The 19,610-nt window shown below is 37.3% G+C and overlaps 1 protein-coding gene across 1 annotated transcript in view; it reads left to right on the top strand.

The window, feature by feature from the left end:
* Nucleotides 1-294: 294 nt before the first annotated feature.
* The window catches only part of OSTM1 (osteoclastogenesis associated transmembrane protein 1), a 28,726-nt gene continuing 9,410 nt past the window's right edge, over nucleotides 295-19,610 (top strand). Inside the window, exons 1-3 of the mRNA XM_019735071.2 lie at nucleotides 295-807; nucleotides 6,460-6,574; nucleotides 17,054-17,151. Coding sequence (XP_019590630.2) covers nucleotides 403-807; nucleotides 6,460-6,574; nucleotides 17,054-17,151 — 618 coding nt within the window. The 5' untranslated portion in view covers nucleotides 295-402. The remainder of the gene's footprint in view (nucleotides 808-6,459; nucleotides 6,575-17,053; nucleotides 17,152-19,610) is intronic.

Genomic DNA, 19,610 nt, shown 5'->3' with positions numbered 1-19,610 from the left:
AAGCGGTGGGCGATCGAGGGCCGAGACCCCCGAGATTTAAGTGTTCAAAGTGGTGGATGAGTGTATTCACAGCGCGGGCGAGCCGGGACTCGGTAGCGCACAGCCCGACGCTACCCCGGGTCTCCCGCGCGCCTCAGTCACACGCTTCACGCCAGCTGGAAGCGCGAAGCCGCCCATGTGTGCGCGGTCCCGTACGCGCGCCGGCCCGCGTGCCGCGAGAGGCTCACGGCAGCCAATGGGGCGGGGCGCCGCGCGCCGCGCGCCGGAGGCGGGGCCGTGACGCGCGCGCCTCATGACCCGCTCGCGGCCTGCGCCCGAGGAAGCCGGAAGCAGTGGCCGTCCGCGGTGCCGGCTCGGAGTGGAGAGGCGGCGCTGAACGTCTTGGGGTTGGTGAACCCTGCGATGGATCCCGACGCGACAGTCGCGCGGCTGAGGTCGTTGCTACTGCCGCGGCGGCTGCTGCTGCTGCCGCTGCTCTGGTCGGGACTGGCTCTGGGCACGCTCCCCTCGGGGAGCGGCTCCCACAGGGTCCTCTACGACCTCCTGTCAGAGCAGCAGTTGCTGGAGGTGGAAGACTTGTCCCTGACCCTGCTGCAGGGCGGAAGGCTGGGGCCGCTGTCGCTACCCCCGGACCTGCCGGATTTGGATCCCGAGTGCCGGGAGCTGCTGCTCGACTTCGCCAACAGCAGCGCAGAGCTGACCGGGTGTCTGGTGCGTGGCGCCCGGCCGGTGCGCCTCTGTCAGAACTGCTACCCTCTCTTCCAACAAGTCGCCGCCAAAATGGACAACATCAGCAGAGCCGTGGGGGTGGGTAGAGGAGCACACCCGGGACCTCTGGCGTGGGGGGTCAGGAAAGGAGGAGGGTGTAATGATGGTTCACTCGGGGGGCCTCAGTTTCCCCATCTGTAAGAAAAAGGGATTGGACTAGGACAGTATGGTAGCGTTTGGGACATCGGAAAAGGGGGTTTCATGATAGGGCTTGGGGTTTGCATTTTTGCTTTCATGGCTGCTGTTGGGCATCCTTTTGGTACATATTTGCAAATAAGTATGACTAGTTTTCTTGTGGCTCTTCCAGCCCTAACCCTACTTTTCCTTTTCTTTCTCTCTTTTACCCCCTTTCCCCAAACTCCACCACAACTTCTTCCCATTTCCGCGTGGAGTTCCCAGGGAGGACCCTTTCCTGAAACCCCAAGTAGATTGGGAAAACTATGGTGTAGTAGTGGTTAGGAGCTTGAGCTTTGAAGCCAGACATATCCAGATCTCCTACTTTCTAGCACTTTGACCTTGGATTATTTTAGAGGCTTAGTTTCCTGCTCTCACTAGCGGTGTAGTTTGGGCAAGTTACATGCTTTGTGTTTATTTTCTCATCTGTAAGGTAGGGATATAAGGAACTCTTAGAAAACTGTTACAGAGGAATAGTTCTCAGTAAAAGGGAGCTAAAATTTTAGGAAATGGTCAATCTACCCTCATTCCTGGTACCCTTAGAGCTTTTCTGATCATGTGGTAGATGCTATGAGGGATTTTAAAAAACGACACAGAAGGTATTTCCCTGCTTCTAAGAACGCTTACAGGGTCTAGGGTAGGAAAGGATTAGAGTATCGGCTGGTGGGAGTCACGAGGTGTGGGCCGATATGTCTTGTAAAGGAAAATCATGAGGAATGACTTTGGGACTGAGGAGTGGGAAAGTTCCTCGTATATTGAGAGCATAAGTAATCTCATGAAAATGTGGTTGGCATTATTTCATAAATCGTAGTTGATTTGACAAAATATAGACTTGTATATAGTTGCATCCTGTTTTAAGTCAGCCTGCTATTACTTAACATACATTTTTTTTTTTTTTTTTACACAAAGAGGGGATTTGTTTGAATTAAATAAATCCGGTGGTCAATCTTTCTGCAAAGAGCTAGTTTTCAAGGCAGTTTAAATTTAGTCTTATATGCAATATTTTTCAGACATACTTCTGTTGGGTATAGCAAGACATGCCTCTTGGGTCTACACATACACATCTTACTATGATTTTAAAATAAAGCCCCCCAGGCTTGTCCCTGTCACCAACAGCAGGTCATAGAATATGGCATCATATTCTGTTTGGAGCAAAGGTGAGTTGTTTTGTGGCCAGAATGACTGAGTCATGATGCAAAGCTTGGACCTTTTGAGGCAGCAAATGTTTTTCTCATTTGTGTAGATACTGTGACGTTAGGAAGAGGTTAAAAGTTACCACTAACTAGCGGTACAGTATTAATGGGCATCACCCAATCTGTGTATGAATCTCCAGATGAATTCCCCTTCCCAGTGTGGGAGTGGCAGAAATTTCTCCTTTGTGCCTCAGATTTCTCCCAGTGATCTGGGCCATGGCTCGCCTCACTCCACCCTTGTGTGAAAGGAAGAGAGTAAAGAGAAAAAGGCAGAAAAACTCTTTCCCCAATCTGCATATCCGCTCCAACTTATCCTAGACTTTGGTTTCTTTCTCCTTCTTTCCTCAGTATTTGATGTGATTTATGAGCTCAAAAGCATGATTTCTACAGTTCTGAGGTACTTTGTGGATTTAATAGGCTTTTGGGATTGGTTTGGGAGTTGAACCATCAAGGGTAATAGTGAACATAGAGAAAAGTGTGTTCTGAGTTTGTTAGGTGTGAACTTGAAGGAATCAAGGTGTGTGGTGTGGGGTGTTATTTCTCAAGAGGAACATGTTTTCATTGACTCATATACTTAGTCTTTCACTTAAATCAGTTTCATCAGCAAGCACATGCTATTCTTAAATATTGGGCTGGGAAAAGGGTGAGGAAGGAAAAGGAGGATAAGATCCAGGCCTCAAACTTTCAGTGTAGTTGGGGAAATAAACATATATTGAGAAAAATAGGAAAAAAAAATCATTGGGAATGTGTGAATTGTACAAGAGCAATTTAGAGCAAAAGGATGTAGGAGATGCTTAATGAAAGGAATGAACAGAGCAAAGTGGGCTTAATCAGAGAAAACCTACAAGCTGAATTCTGAACAAAACATACTTTCTCACCTCTTTAGGGTGAATCCATGTCCACTGATTGAGAGAGGAGGGCAGTATAGTGAGGAGGAAAAGAATCAAAGGTAGAAATGAACAAGCTATTTCTGTGGTCCAGCATACCAGTTCATTTAACGGTAATAAAATTATCTGATGAGAATTCTTTTTTTCTTGTCACTTCCTCTTGAAATTATGAGGCTCACATATACATATAGTTTTATTATCTCCAGGTAAAGAATACAGTGATTTGTGAACCCAGAATGTAGAACTAACGGATTCCCCCTTCCTTAGAGTAATACTTTCTTCTTTTAGTTTAAGCTGACAGGGATATGGTTTCCTGAGCTGTTCTGCATCATCAGAGTTGTTGCCAGGATGCTTTGGCCCTGCAGATTCTGAATTGCTAACCTCTGTCTTATTCTACTTGGTTTGTTTAAAATTGAAGTAGATAGACGTAGAGATATGTATCTATATTTATGAAGGTGCTAGTGATTGGGGGTGTGTATCTGGACGTGTTCAACATACTTTTAGTATAGATTAATACATAAATTCTTAGGAATATAGGCAGAAAATTGGAACATAGCTTAACAATCTGTCTTTTGTTAGAGATCAGAAAATGTAATGCTTCTTATGTATTCATTCAAAAAATTGTTGAGTACCTATTATGTGCAGGCTAGCGGTATTTACTAGCCATATAGCTGTGAATGAGCAGAGCTTGTAGTGTGGTAGGGAAAACAGACACTAAACATACCATTATACAAGTAATCATCTAGTTCAGGTGTGGTAAGTGTTGCACAGAAAACTACCCCCGATGCTACCAAAGCATGTGCCAGGGTGCTGATCTGCCCTAAGGCTGGGGGTAGATGGAGTGGTCAGTGATTAAAGCTGACACCTAAAGTTGAGAGGGTGTGGGGCAAGGGAGTGAAGGTTTACATGTAAAGAGGTAGCAGGTATGAAGATGTTTATAAAAAGCATGGGCTGTATAGAAACCTACATTGTTGTTTCCTCTCATCTTAAAAAATACCGGGGGTGTCAAAAGAATATATACACATGACTTGTATTCATCTTTTGTTATCGGTATATATTGAGTATTACAATTTTAATAGTTTTTTCCTTTCTTGAAATGTGCATACATTTTTTGGCACCCTCTGTATATAGGTGCACATATACTATAAGAAACAGCCTCAGAGTGATTAAATAATTTATTCAAGGCCATGTAATAGAAGAGGCTGGGCTTGAATCCAGAAGGATACTGCTACCTATTTCATTTCATGGAGTTGTTACAAGGATTAAATGAGTTACGCATTTGGAGCATTTGGAACCATTAGGTACTCAGTGAGTATATCACCATCATTGGGATTATTATCACTTCTCTTCCATTTCCATGGTTGCCACCATCTTTTCATCATATCTGAACTTTGGAAATGGTCTAATCAGTCTCTATGCCTCCTCACCCTACATACAGTGACTTAGACATATATTCCCAAAACTCTGTTCATGTGATTCTCCTTAAAAATCTTAGAAAGTTTCCCACTGTATGATGCTTATGACTCTCAAGAGTCTTCATAACTTTGACCTAACTTGTCTCTCTAGTGCCTCTACTTTCACAGAGGTGCCCTCCATTCTAGCTATATTGGCCTACTGAATACTCCCTGAATACCATGTAATCATGCCCACTTTCCCCCACTGATCATTTTATTCTCCCATTTTAGAATCCTCTTCCCTTTCTTAGTATAGGGCTTAGTTCAAATCTTACTTCCTCCCAGTTTTCGCCAGCTACACTGATGTCTTCCTCAACTGAGCTGTTCCACACATTGACCACTCATCCAAGCTGTGCTATGTTGATTTTTTAAACAGCCAGTCACCTGCTTATGAAGATTCAGTTAAGTAATGATTGTGCTTAGCCAACTACACCCATTTAGAGCACTTTAGGTTGGCAGCAAGATAACTAGGTGAAGTGCCAGACTGTGCTAAGTGGTTATTGTATGTGATTTTCATTTAATACAGTCCCTATAGGACTCATGATTATGAAACTGAACCTTAGAAAGGTCATGTGAGCTGCCCAAGATTGCCAGCTCGTGGCGGAGGCTGTCTGACTCCTCAGGCCGTGCTCTAATCAAGAAGTAATAATCACCAGAGGGTAAGGGGGGTGGGGGGTGGGAGATGAGGGTAAGGGGGATCAAATATATGGTGATGGAAGGAGAACTGACACTGGGTGGTGAACACACAATGGGATTTATAGATGATGTAATACAGAATTGTACACCTGAAATCTATGTAATTTTACAAACAATTGTCACCCCAATAAATTAAAAAACAAAAAAAAAAGTAATAATCGAAATTTTCTCCTGTGGCTTATATTGCTCTGAAAGCAATTCCAAGAAAGGGACTTTTAAAATGCTTTGTTCAATTCACTATTTTAAAAGCAAGCATTCATTTGGATGCATCTTTTAATGAGATGACAAAACTAAGCCACAGAGAGGGTAACCATCCTGAAGTGAACAGAGATATTTTAAAGTAGGAATTCTGCCATTAAGCCCTTCTTTCCTCTTTTCTCACCCCACATGGCTGATCAGTTCTTTTCTAGAGTTATCCCTCTTTCTCTTTTATTACTCATCACACTATTTAATTCTTTGTCTTTATGTGTCTGAGGAGGTTCTTGAAGCCCCAGTGTTGACACTACCTTATACTTTTTGTATCCTCAAAACACCAGGATTCTTATAGTGCCTGGTAAGTAGTAGGAATTAACTAACTTTGAAAGAGTGAAGGGTCAGCAGGACTTAGTTCCTTGCTTGGGGCAAAAAGGAAATAGATAAGAATCAAATAATTTAGGAACTTGGGTATATTGTTTGCATAGCATGAGTTTCATTATTAAAATGATCTGTAGAAAGCATATTCTATTTGGGTACAAACTGGATATGGATTATAAGATTTTTAATCAAAATTTGTTCAGAAGATAAAACTCAATGTTTTGTGATCATTTACCTACCAGATTTTAAAATGTGCATCATAATATGTATTAATTGTAGAAAAATGTAAACAGTGTAAAAGAGGCAAAAAAAAAAAAAAAAAGGAAAAGAAAAATCACCATATTTCCATTATTCAGACATAACCACTGCTACATTTTGGTGAATAGCTTTCCAGAACGTTTTCCTATGCATAAAAAGTAAGAAATATGACATGTACACAATTTGTAGAGATTGTACTATAGGAGCAAGTCCTTATTTAAGAAGCAAAGATTTTCTTCCCTTGCAAGTGAACCTGATATCAATAAATGTTAGCTGCTACTGTTTTGTTACGATTGTTATTAATGATATCATTATTTGATTATATCAAACAAAATGTTAAAATGCTTAGAATAAATATCTTAATTATTTTTAAGGTCTTTTTTTTTGACTCAGGTTGTTGTTTGGGAACTCTAAAAATACTCAGTTTGTATTTTCCTATTTTTTTTGTTGTTACAGAATACTTCGGAGAGTCCTAGTTGTGCCAGAAGTCTCTTGATGGCAGACAGAATGCAAATAGTTGTGATTCTGTCTGAGTTTTTTAATTCCACGTGGCAGAAGGCAAATTGCGCAAGTAAGCAATTCTTTCATTGTCACATTGCAGTTATGGTTCAATAGTATAGATGCCAGATTTTATTTTAATGAAATTTGAAATCCTTGAATCTAGATAATACTGTGTATTAACTATGTTTGAATGAGCTGTGATTAGCATCATGGTTTATTAGTGGGAACTACTTGAGCAAGTACCGAAAGGCACAGCAGTCTACAGTAGCAGTTAACAGCATGGCTTTGCAGTCAGACAGATTTGGGTTTGATTTTGAGCGCTGCCCCTTACCTGGCCCTAGTTTGCTGGCAGTCAGACCTTGGGCATGTAACTTTGCCTCATTTGTAGATTGGTGGTAATAATGGAACCTACCTTAACGATTGTCTTGAGGATTAAATGAAATAAATTATGTAAAGCACTTAACTCGGTACCTAGCACATATTAATGTTCAAGCAGTGTTAACTGTTTAATAATTACGATGTTTATAAAATCTATCAAATGGTGGTGGGTGGGTGGGGGAAGGTGATAACATCTGTTCTACCAGTTTTGCAGGTTTGTATGTATTTATATAATAAAATGAGATCTATTTTCAGGCATTCTTTGGAAAAATTAAAATCACTATTTCAATTCAGAAGTGTTTTGAATGCCAAGTATGTACTAGGCAGTTCTTGTTTTCTTAATTTAGTGAGGGAGAAATTTCTATTTACAGTATCATGTAAGGCAGATAAATAAATGCTATAATAAAATCATAGAGTCCTTGGGGGAAGTAGAAAATAAATTGAATTGGGGAGAATTTGAAATGACTTCCTGGAGAAGGTACCTTTTGATTGTGCACCTTTATGGCTGGGCAAGATTTCAATAGGCAGAGGTGAGAGGAAGGACGTTACAGGTAGAGTGGCATCATGCACGGAGGCACAGAGGTGTAAAACAGCAGTGGGTGTTCCCAGGTCCTGGAGGCACAGTGGGAGATACAGTAGGATCTTGACTGATATAGTAGTTTATCTGTTATCCCAACATTTTTCATGCTGCTTAGAACACCAGCATATTATTTAAAATGTTTATGTACTATAGTATTTTGGGGGTTTACAGTATACATGGAATATTAAAGGCAGGGACGAGTACTGCAAGTTAGAGAAAAGATTTTTTAACATAATTTAACCTAGCTCTTTCCAAGTTTTTTTTGTATTTTAACTACAAAGATTTTATTTTATTTTTCATGGAACCCCATTGAAAGAGGAAGAGCGAGACCAGTGAGGAAGAAGTTATAGGTTAGTCAAGAAGCAAAGAAAACATGAAATAGGTCATAGGCTGTGGAAATTGTGGAAATGGAAAGGACAGGATGGATTAAAAATCTCTGTACCTGTACAACATTAAGGAGTTGAACTTTTCTAAGAGTTTAACTTTTCTACAGACTTGTCTTTTTATTTAGTTCATGTGAAGAAAAACTATAAATGTGAAAAAGACCACCTAAGTTTCTTTTCCTTTAAAGTATACCATGCTATGAATATTGACTCTCTTAATTTTGTCTCTATTAATTCAAATTTTCTGTTAATTTAAATAGAGAATTGGCTGACCGTTAACATTTTTAAAAAGCAAAACTTTTTTGGAGTAAAAATTTCCGTGTAATATAACAAAATGTGTAAATATGATTGAACAGAGTTTGCTTAACCTAGCTAGGAGAGCTGTTATTTGTTTTTAATAATTTTTTTAATTTTCCAATTACAGTTGACATACAATATTATATTAGTTTCAGGTGTACAACATAGTGATTAGGCATTTATATATCACTTATGAAGTGGTCACCCTGATAAATCCAGTACCCATCTGATACCATACGTAGTTATTACAATATGTATTACTGACTATATTCCTTATGCTATACTTTACATCGCCATGACTATTTTTTTTTTTTAATGAACAATTTAAAAAAAATTTTATTGGGGAATATTAGGGAACAGTGTGTTTTATTGGGGAATATTGGGGAACAGTGTAGTGTGTTTCTCCAGGGCCCATCAGCTCCAAGTCGTCTTCCCTCAATTTAGCTATGGAGGGCACAGCTGAGCTCCAAGTCCAGTTGCCGTTTTCAATCTTTAGTTGCAGGGGGTGCAGCCCACCATTCCATGCAGGAACCGGTAACCTTGTGGTTGAGAGATCGTGCTCTAACCAACTGAGCCATCATCCGGCCACCCCTCTGGAAGCTCAGTGGCAGCTCATTGTCTTCAATCTAGTTGTGGAGGGTGCAGCTCACTGGCCCATGTGGGAATCGAACCGGCAACCCTGCTGTTCAGAGCCCATGCTGCAACCAACTGAGCCATCCAGCCACCCCCCTCATGACTATTTTGTAACTACCAATTTGTACTTCTTAATCCCTTCCCCCTTTTCATCCATCCCTTCAACACCCCCTCCCAAGTGGCAACCATCAAAATGTTCTCTGTATCTATACGTTTGTTTCTGTTTTTGTTTATTTTGTTCTTTAGATTCCACATATAAGTCAAATCGTATGGCATTTGTCTTTCTCTGTCTGACTTACTCCGTTCAACACAGTACTGCTCTAGGTCCGTTTGTGTTGTTGCAGACGGCAGATTTCATTCTTTTTTATGGCTGAGTGGTATTCCTTTGTATATATGTACCAGCTCTTCTTTATCCATTCATCCATTGATGGACACCCAGGTTGTAGGAGAGCTGTTTTTAAGTATTCTTAAGCCCTTTAGAAAAATCCATTGATAAAGAAAAAAATGTTTATTACAAGTAATTTAAGTTAATTAAAATAAGTGGAATGTGTATTGGGGCTCACTTCTTTTTACTTATGTGACTTAATTTATATACTTGAGAGATAAAGTATCTTTTCTTTAAAAAGTATTTTGTAATGAAGACTTCACTAATTCTAGCTTTCTTCTCCAGTTAATTAGAAAAAAAGGAAAATATTTTGCTGCATATTTACTCAATATTCTAAAGAGTATTTACTCAATACTCTTTAGAATAAATTCTTAGGGTACCTTTGTTTTTCTGTGAGATATCCTATCTCGAAAATATTCCTTGAGTATTTATAGAAAATATTCCTTGAGTATTTATATGTTAGCTGCAGTTAGAGAGATTGGCTATTTTATTTTCCAGGATTATGCATTAAAAAATTATCTTTCATATGTTGTTTCATTTACATTTTAAAATTTCATCATAATTTATATTCTATATTTTATGGAAATAAAATAATTCCTATAAATTTGTACTCTTTAGTTTTCTTTTGGGCATTCTAAAATAATCCTCTTAACTAAACTTGAATGATCTTTGCCAAATTACCTGGAAACATTTCTAATTATGTTTTCTGCAAATCTATTTAATAAAAATAATGTGAACATTTAAAAAATTTAAAGATATTTTCAAATACTTTAAAATTTTTACCAAAATTTAATAAGGCATTCTTACTTGAGCAACATAGTCTTCTCTTACAAAGTAGTGAGTAAAGAAATTTGTAGGAAGGGAAAAATGAGGAGCTGAAGACAGTGAGTAACAAGTCATCAATTAAATTAAATAATATTTCTCAGTTTCATAGCCCTGGTCTCATTTGAGTTTCACAGTAAGCCCTGCGAGGTAGAACGAGGGCTCAGAGAATGTAACGCACGGCAGATCAGGAGTCTAGAACAAAACTCGAAAGCCGTAGGACTGTTCATCTGAATAGACAGTATTCATGAGTTAATGTCTTATTTTGTTTGACAAATTCATGGCACGGTCTCCATTTTAAGAAATATAAATGCACGTTAGTTAGCCCTACAAAAGTTTAACATTTATGCTACATACATGCTTGATATTATGGAAAACCTAATCTTTTACTAAAAATATAAGTGTAAAATACTTTTTTTCTAAAAACCAATTAGTACTACATAAAATTAAAACTAGATAATATGAAAACAAATTTTTAATAGAGTTGCACGTTTTCTGACATTAACGTTCAGCAGCCGTCAGGCATCAGGTTCTGCTGCCGTCATGTCTCTAGCAACCAGGTCTCTTAAACCACTAATTTCATGGGTCCTCACTCTTTTATTAATGAATCATGCTAAAGCCTTCTCCTTATCTATGCACTTCAAAGAAAATCTGTTTCTTACTTATCCAGTCATTGTTTATTAAATCATTGGCCTATAGAAATCTGGAAAAGAATATAAGGGATATTTACTCTTTGAATAAAATGGAAGAAAACAATCATATCACACTATAACTTTAAACGGATTGTGCCCGATCAGAAGTTTGCCTAGGATGTTGTCATTTTGTATTGTAGGAGACCAGAATATGCCACACCAATATACACCTTTTTGGCATAAGGATATTTTGAGCTGATTATTTTGTGAAACAGCAGACACAGGAGAAGCTCTGAAAACAGTAGAAGTAACATTTTGTAAGAGAAATTTATATTTATAAAGGAAATCTTCATTTGTAAGAGCGTCTCCCTCTCTGTACCAAGAGATGACTAAATCACCAGAGAATCTTGTAAATGGAGAAGCAGAGCTGTAAATCTGTATACCAAGCCTTACCTTTGTTTACCATACTTTTCCTTGTCACTTCCCCCTAACTGGCCTCCCCCCCACACTTCTTTCTTTGCTTTTAGCTGAAGATGTAAGTCTGAATTCTAAGTCAACTCTTTGAGTTGGTAGTTTTCCTTGTGTATTTTCCATGTATATAGAAGATAATAATACAAGTTAATAAACTTCTCTGTTTTTCTCCTGCTAATCTGTCTTTTGTTATAGAGGTCAGTTGAGAACTTAGAAGGGTAGAGGGAAAGTGACTTTTTCTCCCTTATAGTATATACATGAAAATTATAAATATTAAAAGAAAAATTTCTGGTTTGCCTTTTTATTTAAACACAAAGACTTATCAGTTTTCTCAGAACTTGTGTGAAATTGTTAAACACAAGCCACTAACCCATTTGTCTCAGTTACCTTTTTGTGATGATCTAGTTATTAAATTTGCAAATACACAGCTGATAACTGATGCCAGCATAAGGATCTTTAATAGTAAATAATACGGAATCCATTCAGTCTGGCACCTAAAAGATAAAATGGAAAGGAAAAAATTTACAAAGGAAGAACAAAAATTACTGACGTGTTTTTAAAATTTGTTTTTAACTGAGACATATCAATTTGGATCCATTTTGTAGCATATATATTTTTATATAAAATGACCACGTTTTTATCCTCTGCTGCCAAATGCAAAACTATAATCATATAGGTAAAAATCTTTTTAAATGAATTTAAGGGGCTATTAGAATTTGAAAAAAAGAATATTAAAAATGTAAAAATATAAAACCTAAAATATTGTTTAAAAGAATATTATTAAAGTTAACACACTGCCAACACCACCTTTCCTTTCTACTTGATCTAGATACGGGTTGGTACCTATTCTGCAGTTATTAGTTGATGAAAAGAAGGCTAGAAACCCAATAAGGATCTGAGAATGCCATCCATGTATCACTCCTGTCTCTTTTATTTTCAGAATTCCTGTATCTTTAAATTGTATTAGTCTTGGTAGGAAACGAGTTTTTGGAAATTGATGGAGACTCAAAAATGTTAAGAGGCCAACTCTTCCAATTCACATTACGGATGACATGGAAACTAGTTGTAGAGAATGACTGCTAAGAAGTAAAGATACTATATCAAAGATTTCTCTTGTATAGAATTTGAAAGCTGTTATCAGAAGTGTATTGTGGACATAGGGATAGACTTGTTATTGAGATGCTACTTGGTTATCTTATACATATGACAGTTGAATAATTCCAGATTAACCAGATTTGGTGAGACCATGGATTGTTTTATGGTAAAATAATTGACATAGAACATTGTTTAAGGTGTATAATGTATTGATTTGATATACTGACACATTGCAAAGTGGTTACCCCTGTCGTGTTAGGCAACACCTCCTCACATCACATAATTACCGTTTCTTGTGCTGAGAACATTTAAGATTTACTCTCTTAGCAACTTTCAAGTACATAGTACAGTACTAACTATAATACAAGACTAATGATAACAAGTGCTGTGATCACCATGCTGTACATTAGATCCCAGAACTTATAACTGGAGGTTTGTATCCTTTGACCAATATCTCCCCATTTTCCCTACCCCCCAACCCCTGGCAATCACCATTCAGCTCACAGTTGACTGTTTATGTGGGGATTTATTTCTGGACTCTTGATTCTGTTCCATTGGTCCCCTTCCCTGTGATAAGAGACAGTCTTACCCGGTTGATGAAACTCCGGGGGAAGGGATTTATGACATTTGAGGGTTTTGGTTTTTTTTTTTGATAGATCTGTCTTTAGGCAGATAAGGGGAATTTACAAAAAGTTTCTTTTTGCATCTGCTATTTTTTAAGCGCCTTCAGCTCAAAATAATCCTTATAGCAAAGGCATATTTTAGAAAGGCATATTCTGCCACCCTTTACTTATGTCTTGATTCTTTAAAAACCAATAATAAAACTTAATGGTTAACCAGAGGTCAATTAACCAGAACCCCTCTTTCCTGTATTTTATCTACATGGTAATGTACTAAGCATTAGACTTATTTGTATCTTATAATTTAAAATGTCTTAGTTTTCATACTTATTAAACTTAATTATGTTGTTCAGGTACAAAGTTCTCACAGTTTCTACTATGTTTTTCTGAAGCTTGCCCTGTTTTTCAGAAATTGGTGATTATCTCTTGTTTTCTATGAAACTAGGTTTGAAAAACAGCAGAGCTATTTATCCAAACTGCTAACAGATGCCAAATACTTTATCTAAAGATGCATAATTCCTGTTAACGATAATTGAGTAGGTTTCTATGTAAGGTCTTGAATCCTTAACACTTTAAGAATGCTTCCTGAGCTGATGCTTGCTTGAGCCCTCACTGAGAAGGAAGCTATGCCAATCTGTCCTTGATGAGGCTGCATTGGTTATCTGAGATGAGGCAAATTCAGAATTACCACTTCACTTAGTGCTTAGAGGAAGCTTTAGTATTACTAATATTCCTTAATTTACTAATTTCTAAAATATATAGATAGCTTCTCACTGCTTATAACCTCATGCTCCCAATTCCTGCAGAAGGATAAAAGGAATTTTACTGGAGTTCCTTTGCTTTAAATCAGAAAGTCAGGGCTCTTTAATAGTGAAGATATTTTTAGCCCCATTGTATAAGTGAACTTTTTTTTGCTTTATAATACCACTGTTTAATGATCATTGAAAAAATTTTGATGGTACTGCATTAAAAGAGCATATAAATTACTTTTTTTCTTTTGGTTTTTATAATTCTATAAATTACTTTTTTATAAAGAAATGGTTTCAGTTACATACTTTGTATAGAAGAGATTGCTAATGCCCTCTCATATTCATGTGCTTTATACTACTTTTGTAGGCAACACAGGGACCCCTGCCCCCATTTATCCCTATATTGTATGTGTTGTTGCCATGACATGGCTCATTATAACACAGATGTACAAGCGCCATGGATGAAATTGTAGTCCCTGTACTTTCCTGCAAAATGTCAACTACAAAAGCTGTTCAATCTTATTAGCCCAATATACTAATATTCTGCATATTTGTAATTGTATTTCTTTTTATTTATATATGCTCTGCCTCATGCGTAAAAGGGTTCAAGTCATGATGATAGCATTAAACCAGATTAAGAGGGACTTATGTTACATTTTTACTAAAAAGAATTTAGTGTGTGAACTTTTTGAAAGCTGATGGAGTAACATTTTTAAATAGGAAAAAGTGGTCTGATTAAAAAACCACTTTGAGAATCTGGAAAGTATATTTTGTATTTCAATGCTTTACTAACTTGAGGTATGATATATCCCTTTATTTCTCTGGCTGTTTGCTAATTTGTGAAGTGCTCCCTCAGATTTTTAATTGATAAAGTGAACAGTCAAAATGGGACTTACATTCTTGAGAAGATAGAACTGCAGAGAATGTAGAGTACGTGAGTTGAGAGAGGGAAAGACTAGAAATAGGTTCATCATGGCCCCATGTATCCCAGGTGCAGACCAAGCCCTGCACTTGGGGGCCTATGTAAGGGGGTGAATGGGGCTGAATTCCCACTCAGCCTCTGGAAGCAGGAGTGTTTTCGTAATTAATCTCCCCAGAGGGGATGTCTTGCTTGAATTTGCACACAGGAGTCTGAATGTGCTATTGCTGCCCTGTTCACCAGGTTTGGGGTTCATCTCCGTTGCCAACACTGATCAGTTGGCAGTGACGGCCTGAATCTTGTGAGGCATCAGATATCCATGGGTAGTGGGGGGGTGGCGGGAAGGGTGGCATCTGTTTGTTGACTCAAGTATTGAACTTGAATGGTTTAGAATATAGATGTGAATATTTTATTTGTTTTGTAGTGTTTGAAAGTGCAAGCTCAGGAATCAGACTGAGTAGAAATACCAAGATTTCACTTACCAGTTTTGTGACCTTGGGCAACTTCCTTGATTCCTCTAAGTCTCTGTTCCTTATTTAGAAAATGGAGAGGATGATAGTTCTTGCCTCACAAGATTGTTGTAAGAATTCAATGAGTAAATATGTTTAAAGTACAAGCGTAGCACTGGGAACATGGCAAATTCTCCGTTAACATTAGCTTTCATTGTAGCGATGGTTGTTTATCATAGTACATGCGTATTTCATAGTGTGTCATGTTCTAGTATCTATGGTAGGAGAGGAAAAGAAATCTTTTTTCTTCTACTTTTTAAGGTTTTCTGCCTGGGACTCTGTAAATTAGACAGGCCAACGACAGATTAACAAGAGAAAAACAAGTTTATTAACACATGCACTGCACATGTACACATGGGAGCACCCAATGATGAGTAACCCAAAGGGATAGTTAGAATTTGGGCTTCTACACTGTTTTAGGCTAATCAGAGGGGAAGAGGTTAGGGGCGTTTGGGTGGAGGAGGCAAGTTATGGGAAGGTGACCAGGAAAAGTATTATAAACAAGCGTTGTATAGCAAGGTTTGTTATGGAGATTTCAGCTAGAGCCTTCTCCATTGTAACAGCTGTTAAGAGTCCTCTTCCTTTGACGTGAGAGGGAGACATCTTTACAAATGGAAATTTCCTTTATAAATATAAATTTTATTTACAAACGAAAACTTGTGCCCTGTTTTTAGAGCCTTCCCTGCATCTGTTGGTTCTCAGTGGCCTTTAGCTCAAAATAATCCATATACCAGAGTCATATGTTGAAGTAGCATGTTCTGGTAGCCTTCACTGCCTATTCAGTCTCTCTTATCCATTGCATTCTTTTTATTTGCATTGTACCTTTCTCCTGGATAATTGCAGTAGCCTTTAATTCTGTCTCTCCACTCCCAGTTGAGAGAGATCATATTAGATGGCCCCAAGTTGGTATAATATACAGCTGTCAGTTGAAATGAAGGGGGTCAGGAGTGGGGTTGAGTACTGCAGAGTAGAAAATATTTGGAACATCCCTTGTGAAGTAATTGGTAGGGCATCTATTAGGATTGTTCTGTGGCCCTGAGATTAGAATTTGAATTGAGTCTCTAAATTATCACTTTAGGATTTTCTAAAATAGTGTTCTACAGCTAGAATTGGGAGTAAAGAAAGTAAATATAGTCTGTCCGAGGTTTGAAATGTTTGTGAGTATGTGGAATATAATGAGAGGTAGGATTCTAGGAGAGTAAGATTAAAATGGTTGACCAGGTAGTTCAGGGTAGGAAGCTAGGAACTTGAACCTAGCTCTGAGAGAGTAAGCTGAGAACAAAGGGAGAGGTAAAAGCAAAGAGGCAATAAAGAATAGGTTCATCAAGGAAGGGAGAATAGAGAAATACATTGTGCTACATTCATACATAGAAAACAAAAGGAATGAACTTGAGTTAATGCTAAGCAAGAAGCAGCAAGGTGCAGAGGAATATCATTTATGTAAGATTTTGAAAAACACATAAAACAATTATTATTTCCAGACTTTACTTGAAACCTCTTTATCAGCATTTTAGGCAAAATTCTGACTAGCATGTATCTTTGGTCTCCCAACTCACAATAGAGTAGAAGGAGCATATGAAAAAAGTTACACTGTTAGATGCAATAAATGACCCACTAGTGAAGATGGAAGAGACAGAACTACTAAATTTAACACAGAAAAGGATCAAAAGGCATATGAATGTAGGTAAAATTAATACAGGATGAACAGTCTTATGTCAAAACAGAAGTGAATTCCCCTATTAGGGCAGCATTTGATAACTGATGTTCATGATTAAGACTTTGCACCTTAAAAAAAATCAGTTTACATTTTATTTGGTATATTGTTTTTATAAAAAGAGGAGATTATATGATTATTTTAAGATTTTCATGAAAATGGTGATGATGTGAAAAGAAATCTTTGGAAACTAAAAGAGGTAAGCTTCACGTATGTGGAAAATTGTCTTATGTGGAACACTTCATGTTTGTTTGAATAAAAAATTAGTATAGTGTGAAACAGAAGATGATGGCTTGAGAGAGAAATTACAATATATAATTGTTGTTTGAGATATATTAATGTCCTTTTTGTTTTTTTGACAGATTGTTTAACGAACAAAAGTGAAGAATTATCAAATAGCACGCTATACTTCCTCAGTCTGTTTAATCACACCTTGACCTGCTTTGAGCATAACCTTCAGGTATTTTATATATGACATTTGAAATTAAAATGCTGCTTTGTACAAATGAATAATAAATAATTCCAACTCTTATGGTATTAATTACTGATATTTATCTATACACACAATGTACAGAAGTCAGTGGACCTGGATTTCTGCTAAGTTCTTCCATTACTATCCCTTAGGCAAATCACCCAAACTTCAGCTTTCTTTTTTGTCAGGTGGGGATAGTAAGATCTACCCAGCCTCCCTTCAAGTATTTTGTAGGGAGGATGCAATGAGATAATGAGTATGAGCATGTTAACTGAGGCATGTGATTGTTTAATTAAAACACAACGTTGTTCTGTCTGACAATAATTTGCCTTGACTTTGTTTATACACTAAGGTATTTTGCAATCCTGTATGATTCCGTCTGTCTGCAGGAACCTTATTCCTTGCTTAAATATATATTTGCTCAAATATATTTTTACCTACTTTAAAAGGCATTGTTTAGTAAAGTAACTTTGAATATTGAATTAATTATAATATAAAAGGTAGTCTTTAGAAAACCTACCTTATTTAAGGTTTTTGTTTTCTCCACCTCTGGTCTTGGACCTTTCCTGGTGGTGGTGTGGGGCAAGCTTGGACCTATGGTAAAATCATAGTTTTGAAACTTGCTTAACAAATCAGCAATGCCCCCAAATAGATGTAAACATGTTTAGGATATAAGTATGAATGATTTCCTCTTTAATAAATGTGATAACACAGAATTACGAATTTCCTTGAGAATAATAAAAGCTATTAGATGAGCATTGTCCAAAATATGTTCTGCAAGATGTTAATAGATGACCATAAAAAAAGATTTAGTGTCAGCCATAAAATAGAATAAAATCTTAGCATTTCGACAATATGGATGGACCTAGAGGGTTTTATGCTAAGTAAGTCAGACTGAGAAAGACAAATACCATATGGTCTCACTTACATGTGGATTCTAAAGAACAGAATAAACGAACAGTCAAAACAGAAACAGACTCATAGATGCAGAGAACAAACTGATGGTTGCTATAGGGGTAAAGCGTAGGTGAGCTGGGTGAAAAAGGTGAAGGGATTAAGAAATGTATTAGGTTGGTGTGAAAGTAATTGCGGTTTAAAATGTTAAAAATTGCAAAAACCGCAATTACTTTTGCACCAACCTAATAAATTGGTAGTTACAAAATAGTCATGGAGATAAAAAGTACAGCATAGGGAATATAGTCAGTAATGTTGTAACAACTATATATAGTGCCAGGTGGCTACTAGACTAATCAGGGGGATCACTGCATAAATTTTATAAATGTCTAACCACTGTGCTGTACACCTGAAACTAATATAAAATAATACTGAATGTCAATTGTAACTGAAAAAAATAATAATTTTTTAAAAGTTTAGTGTTCTAGTAAGGTTGGGAAATGCTTTACTACAGGACTTCAGAATTTTAGTGGACTAATGTACACAGTAAAACTCCAAATGGTAATTTTTGTATATAGCATTTACCGAACCTAACGGTCTTTGACCAGGAACTCTTTGGTTTAAGAGATAAGTGTCCTGATGAGTGTATTTTAGGGAAATTGCTTTTTTCTTGGGATGTTAGTTCCAAATATTTTTTCCTGGTTTGTTTTTGTGTTTTTTATTGTGCTTTTCTTTTTGTTACGAAGAAAGTTTTAATTTTTATGTTGTTAGATTTATCAAAATGTTTTTAGTAGCTTGCAGATTTTGTGTTACATTAGAACGGCTTTCCCCACTTTATTATTTTTAAAAATTCTCCTGTGATTCCTTTTAGTATTTTTATGTTTTTGATTTCTATATCAAAATGTATATGCATTTTAAATTTTAATATAAGTGGCTAAATTAGATTACCCCATCAAGGTTCTGTGCTCAATTTTTTTTTCTTTTAACATTTAACCCGGCTCTGTGACTTGGTTTTTTGTTTGTTTGTTTTTTGGGGGGAGGGGGAGAATATTGGGGAACAGTGTGTTTCTCCAGGGCCCATCAGCTCCAAGTCATTGTCCTTCAATCTAGTTGTGGAGGGCGCAGCTCAGCTCCAAGTCCAGTCGCCATTTTCAATCTTTAGTTGCAGGGGGCGCAGCCCACCATCCCATGCGGGAATTGAACCAGCAACCTTGTTGTTAAGAGCTCACACTCCAACCGAGCCATCTGGCCACCCCTCTGTGCTCAATTTTTGATTGAACATATTTAGTTAACTGTAAAAAAGCAGACAATGGGCTGTTTCTTGTGGCAGAACTAAAGGAAGACTTAGTTTCTCTGTCAAATAGATGGTGAGGGTAACATTGTAGGTACTACATCGGTTTAATTCCCTTAATTTTTCCTTTCTCTTCCATTCCGGTCGGTACTCAGTTGATAACATTTCTCCAGGCTACAAGGTAAAAAATAAAATGAGTGGAGAGCAAAGGTATGAACTGAATCTTCAGAAAACTTGGTCCTGGAAAAATAAGTGTCAGTCC

The sequence above is a fragment of the Rhinolophus sinicus genome, linkage group LG05 (assembly GCF_036562045.2).
Source record: "Rhinolophus sinicus isolate RSC01 linkage group LG05, ASM3656204v1, whole genome shotgun sequence".
Classification (NCBI taxonomy): domain Eukaryota; kingdom Metazoa; phylum Chordata; class Mammalia; order Chiroptera; family Rhinolophidae; genus Rhinolophus; species Rhinolophus sinicus.
This window is presented reverse-complemented; position numbering and strand designations above follow the sequence as displayed.